This window comes from Lepisosteus platostomus, chromosome 2 (genome assembly GCF_059453375.1).
Source record: "Lepisosteus platostomus isolate fLepPlt1 chromosome 2, fLepPlt1.hap1, whole genome shotgun sequence".
Classification (NCBI taxonomy): Eukaryota; Metazoa; Chordata; class Actinopteri; order Semionotiformes; family Lepisosteidae; genus Lepisosteus; species Lepisosteus platostomus.
The window spans coordinates 72899875-72905760 of NC_142612.1; the positions used below are offsets into that span (position 1 = coordinate 72899875).

At 40.6% G+C, this 5886-nt stretch overlaps 1 protein-coding gene across 2 annotated transcripts; it reads right to left on the reverse strand.

Moving 5' to 3' along the window:
• Nucleotides 1–1882: 1882 nt before the first annotated feature.
• On the reverse strand, nt 1883–5632 carry LOC148677067 (uncharacterized). Of its 2 annotated transcripts, XM_088617368.1 has the most exons (4): nt 5229–5632; nt 3815–3875; nt 3194–3296; nt 1883–2550 (listed from the first exon to the last, which is right to left on the reverse strand). In XM_088617368.1, exons 1-4 carry the CDS (start codon nt 5402–5404, stop codon nt 2495–2497), a joined length of 396 nt encoding a protein of 131 aa, XP_088473494.1. In that variant the 5' UTR covers nt 5405–5632; the 3' UTR covers nt 1883–2494. The 2 variants fall into 2 exon arrangements, 1 of the variants encoding a protein (XP_088473494.1); XR_015929656.1 differs by lacking the exon at nt 3815–3875 and having other exon boundaries at nt 5229–5624.
• Between the last annotated feature and the right edge of the window lie 254 nt (nt 5633–5886).

Genomic DNA, 5886 nt, shown 5'->3' on the forward strand with positions numbered 1-5886 from the left:
AAACTGTTTCTTTACTGCTTTCATTGGCTGTTTAATATTTCACACTGTATATCTGTTGATTCTTGCAGTAGATTGATGAAAAGAACGTTGAATGTTTCCTCATTTTTGACCAGTGTAAATATTAGAAACACAGTGGGCTACCAAGAATATTTACTTTTTTGCTGAGAATAAAGGTTAAGTTTAAAAGAATGGTTAAAAAAGGATGGTGGTTTTTCCAGTATGATAATTCGACGGAGTTAAGGCTCTTGAAATCGCTACATTTCTTTTTCTGCAATCATGTGGATTTTCTATTCTTAATACAGCCACCTTACTCTGCTCCCTTTCACACAGTACTCAGAAATATTTTAAAGAAGCAACAAAATCTGAAATGTTACCCATCTCATGGAAACATATGATAGTGTATGGTTTATGCATTCCACACATTGCCTGCTGTCAGTCATACATTTCACTCATACAATGATATCTCATTTTTGTCGCCAGAGAAGATACTTTTAGAGAGTTGAAAATAAGTCCTGTTTGTTTATCTGCCCGCATGTACAACACAGTTATCGCAGCTGTATGACGTCAGTCATCTCCCCTGGTTCCCAGGTTACCATTGAAAAGCACTTCCAAGAATACATCAATAAACATTCTTCAGAATGTCATTACATGAATCAGGAATGAGAAATGATGTCCATCCACGTTAATATCATTAGCCGTCACAAAGAAACTCAATTTTCTTTAAGAAAAGCCAAATGATTACTACCCAGTCCTGAAACCGAATGCAATACAGGGAAAGTATAAAGTGGTATATTTAGAACAAGTGAATTAATTTAGAAGATGTCTGACAACAAAAGCACTGATGAATATCACTGTATAGCTCACTAATAAAAACTCACTTGAATTCCTAATGAGCTTTCATAAATGGATATGATTTACCAGTCTGTGTAATTCATAACATTCTTGTTTTTCTTTATACTTTTTGGTTTGGGGCCATTTAAACCTTTAACATTCTGTGCTCATTCAAAAGTTTCACTGCATGCAGTAAACGGTGCTTTGTACTGTCAAGAGAGAAAGGGTACATGGTTAGGATGTGGCCATTTTCAGCTGCCATGCCTTCTTTCAAGTGCACACTTCCTGGCTTGTGAAGGGCTCAGGCTCCTGACAGAATCTTAGTCATTTGTTTACTTCAAAATAGAGTAATGATCTGGACTAATACAAATTGTAATCATTGTGACTCCAGAGACTGCTGAGATGGGTAAGACTGTTGTAGACAGTGGACCTCTGTTAACTTTGTGTTCTATGTGCATGTGATGGACAATAGGACCCTAGACCCCAGGAGCTGGGACTCCATTATGCAGTGCAATCTTTCATCACAGCCTACAGAGGTTATAAAACTGGGACTGCAACTTGAAATGAAAATGTTTGGTAGTAGCAGCTGTATGAGTTATGAATCTGTGTGGAAAATGTTGTCACTGTATGTCTTTTGGCTGCTATTTGAACTGAAGCGTACATCTTATCTATAGTGCACCTGTTTGCAAGGGTCTTTATCCTCAGAATGCATTTTGAAGCCGATCTATGTTAGTATAGAAGTCCATATGTTGTGCAGTGATGGATGATCACATTATATTAAAGTTTCTCAACACTGCACAACAAAAACATAAACAAGCAATTACCTTATTAATCATAGCCTAATACAATGATAACAATACCTGCACAAAGTCCTCCTACTATCATCTATGAGAAGGAGTGAAAATAACAAAATGGTATAAAGAGAGATGAACAGTGACTGAAACGACAAAAAATGTAAAACTACAAAAGCTTTTAACATTCTTTTAAACATTCTACATTATATCTGTTTTCCAAGATAACATTTATTGCAAAAAAACAACCAAATAAGGTACGCTTCTACCATTTTATTGTTAATACAGTGAATCCCCCTTATAACGGAAGGGACAATCTTAAATGACTTGTATTACAGTGCTAGAAATATTGGCAGTGCCCGTTATTCTCAGCTTCCTAGTATTGCACACGATATGCTTCAAACTGTTTAAACATGACCTCCTGGATGAGCACCTTTGATGAATTAGGTGGGCGAGGGCTGAGCATGCTCTTCTGCCTACAGGCTCTGCTCTTTATATCACGGCACCTTGCAGAGTAATACACTGTAGTCAGTGCAGTCACTGTACTCCACGTTTCACAGGAGGGCTCCTTCCACACAATGAGTAATGGGAAGATCCCAGGATGAGCCTTAACGGGGGTGTTTCAATGTTTTTCCTGTGCTAGAAAAATAATTGCTTCCCTATTCTAATACCGTGGCACAAACATTAAAAAGTCTTGCTTAAAAATAAGCACACCAGTCATAACTTCTAACCTGGTATCCAGCACCAGGATATAATCTGGAGCAACATCTGGAAAATTGCAATAATGTGCATTATTTTTTTCAGTGGCTTTTCCACCTGTATTTTCCTTCCAGTGTTGGTGCTGGTTTCACATTAGGATGAGTTCATCAAGTTCAGACAGCTTGGAATCGATCATCCTCTCCTTGTCCATCTGCATTGCTTCCACAACCTGCAAACACAACAAAGCAATGATCTGCCTGAAGGAACTGCAGTGAAATCACTTTCTGGTCTGTACAGAAACAAATCTCTTCTGACCTGGCTTGTTCACAATCAGACGTTCCTAAGATGGTCTAAATCCTCCTTAAAATTCAAAACCACTCAAAGCAGCTGAAATGTAAAAAATTCAGTGGCTTTTTAAAGTACTCGATGTACAGACAAAACCCCAGGAAACCGCAGGAAGATGACCTCAGAAAACAGCTGAAGCAAGCATCAGAAGTTAGCCAAAACCTGGGGTATACGACTTGTTTCCATTAAAAACACTTCAGTACCTCCGCAAAACCTTCCTGCTTATTAAATTACCATGATATGCAAAGCATATACTCTAAGAAACTAGTTCTTTTGTAAATGGGTTAAATATGCAGCCTTGGAATGGGATCTTTTCAGCCAAGCCAGCATTTTGCTTAACGTTCAGGGTGTATCATTTTACAAATGATCTACATTACTCTGACCTAAGGCTTCTTAAAAATAGCAAATATGAAGGCATGAAAAATGAGGAATGTATTGTGCTGAATTTTTTACAGGAGCGATTTGAACAAAGGTTTTCACCAGGTTTTCTTCCACAGACCAAAGACACAGTGCTCAGGTTAACTGACCATTTGTGAATGTGCCCCAGTGTTGGGCTGGCGTTCCAACCAGGCTGTCGTCCTGCCTTGGGCCTTGTGCCAGATAGGTTGGGCTCCAGCTCACCGCGAACTGCTAAGGACAGGGGAGATTGAATATAGGTGAATGGATAGCATTTAAGGGTCGACTTGATCCCACATGCAAAGGGGAGTCATTTTGGAAGAGATGTCTGAACTAAGTTAAGAATGTGGCAGACCAGCAAAGCACAAATTAGGTCAGGGGCTTCTATGCTGTGATCGGTTCAGACAGGGTTAAAGCAGGGATATGTCCTGCTCTGAGACTCTGATGCAGTTGTATTTTTGGGACTGTGCCGTATGGAGGATGGCCTCTCTCTTGCTTTCATTATCTGCAGCTGTAAAGCCATTCTGTAACTGCGGAGGGTGAGACTGAAAAAATCTACAGAGTGTAGCATACAGTTTTAATTTAAGTGAATGTAGCTTTCAGAGAGCCCGAGGCAACCCAGCGTAAGATCCTTCAGTGAGTGGAGGGCTGCGTCAGAGATCAATGTTAGTCCCCCAGTGAGTCATCACAAGACAGTGGGATGTCTATTGTGATGGTCTGCAGGGTAGGATGCTGCTGTCTCGAGTTCTAACCTTTGCTTCTGAGAGAGGAATTCCTAGCTCCTTTGCTGACAAGTCATGCTTCTGAAAAGGGCTGCAAAAAGGCACGAAACTGCATAAACTGCTCTGAAATGAATTTGAACAATGTTAGTTAAAAAAAAATCACAGTCACCAAGTGTGAGCTCACATGCTTCAACCTCCATCTTGGCTGGGAGCCACAAGAAATCCTGTCATTCCTGTTTCTAGGAATGTATTTCCACTGAAATATTCCTGAATTTTAAAAGCTCTTTTTAGTTTCAGACAATCATTACAACAAAATGACCAATATCCAGCCCCCTCAAAAAAAAACACAGAAATCTTTTTTGGGAGCCATATTCGTTCTATTGCAAAATTAGGAATGGCAATCTTTTAAAAAAATACTGCTATTGAATGGAATGCAGCTGTCCTCAGGGATAATATGGATTTCCTTTGGTGCGGTCTGTCTTTCCACATACTTTCCAATAATAACCCAAACCAAGGAATGAAACTTGTGGAATAAGAGCATATAATTTATCGAGATAAAAATAACTTAAGGACAAATAAATCCTCCTTCTTAAGAAACTCTGCAAATTCAGAGTGACTTGTGCATTATAAACATTTCAGAATTTCTGACACTTCATGAATATTTAAGGAGATTTCAAATGCTTGGTTATTGTGAGATTAGGATTTTTGACCTGTTGATTACCGATAGAAATGGGCACGACATGTATATCTGGGCTGTTCTGCTGTTAAGTTGATCTCCTTCACACTTGTGTGTCACTGGTGACCCCTGTTGATGTTAGTTTGGGGTGGTAGGATCCACCACCCCTCTGGGTGATCCTTGGGATCCAAACAGATGTTATTAAGACACGTTGGGAAGCGTGTTGACCTCAGAATACCGCTTCTCAGCTCCTTCTATTTGCCTGAGCAACAGGTGACAGTCAAGAATACACTCTCATACAAATTCAAGAAGTTCCAAAGCTGCTCTCGCTGGTTATTAAAACGATCTCAGATTAAGGCTCCTTAAGAAACACATCAGGAAATGAGTTTAGCAGCTGGAGAATTTTCCACAAGTGTCTAGTTTCAAGGTTAATCAGACAACACTCAATTTAGCAAATGGCAGCAGGCTAAGCGAGGCATAGCATGGTAATCTACCTTGAGGCCTCTGACCGTCCGCCTGCTCCAGATGTTTTAGGTGCAGCTGCTGTGAGGTGGTCTCCAGAGGATGCTGGTAGTCTGAAGCCTCAGAAACACTACAGAAAGGGGCCCTTTTTCCACTGGTGCACCTGAACCGAGGTGAGCCTGTGCAGTGTGGCTCAGATACCCAGGCTGTGGCTCATAATGTCACATGTAGTGTATATGGAGAGTCACTGCATAAAAGGTGTCTTGGATAGAGCAAACAATTAAATATATTAAATTTATTCCATACCTTTTCATTTCAGCTCTCCTTGAATAACGTAATCTGCCCAAATCTGCCCAAATTGTAACAAGATCCTGCAGTTCGGCAGGCAAGAGTTGATCTTTTCTTCCTCCTGGTCCACGGCCATGCACCACTTTCTTTGTCTTGTCAGCTGACTTAAACCATGCGAAATCCCTGGCCTGCATACTACTGAGGCAGTACCAGCTGGGCTACAAAGTCGGAATTTTACAAGCTGGGTAAAATTCTAGTTCCCGAAAACAGCCAGTAGATAACCTGCCCACACCCACTGCTCCATCAACGCAACTACACAGTCCGGAGCCCTCATGACAGAGGCACACCAGTGGGAAAGTGGCAGGCGAGAGAGAGCGTCTTCTCTCTCTTAATTAGTCATGCAGGTGCATGTGGGAAGACAACAAGCAGACTAGCTCAGCAGCTCAACTCAAGAGATTACTTGTTGAGTCATCTATTTTATTATAGAAAGTTATTAAAGTGTAAAAGGTTTCGACCGGGAGCTATCAGCCACAGCCTAATAAACAGAGTGAGAAAGCCGAACTCAATTAAAATGACCTTTTTTTTCTTTATATACACCTGGGTAAGAGAGTAGCTGCCTCTGTTTAGACAGCGTGGGCAGAGCCCAGATTTATTTTGCTCCAATGTGACATGGTTT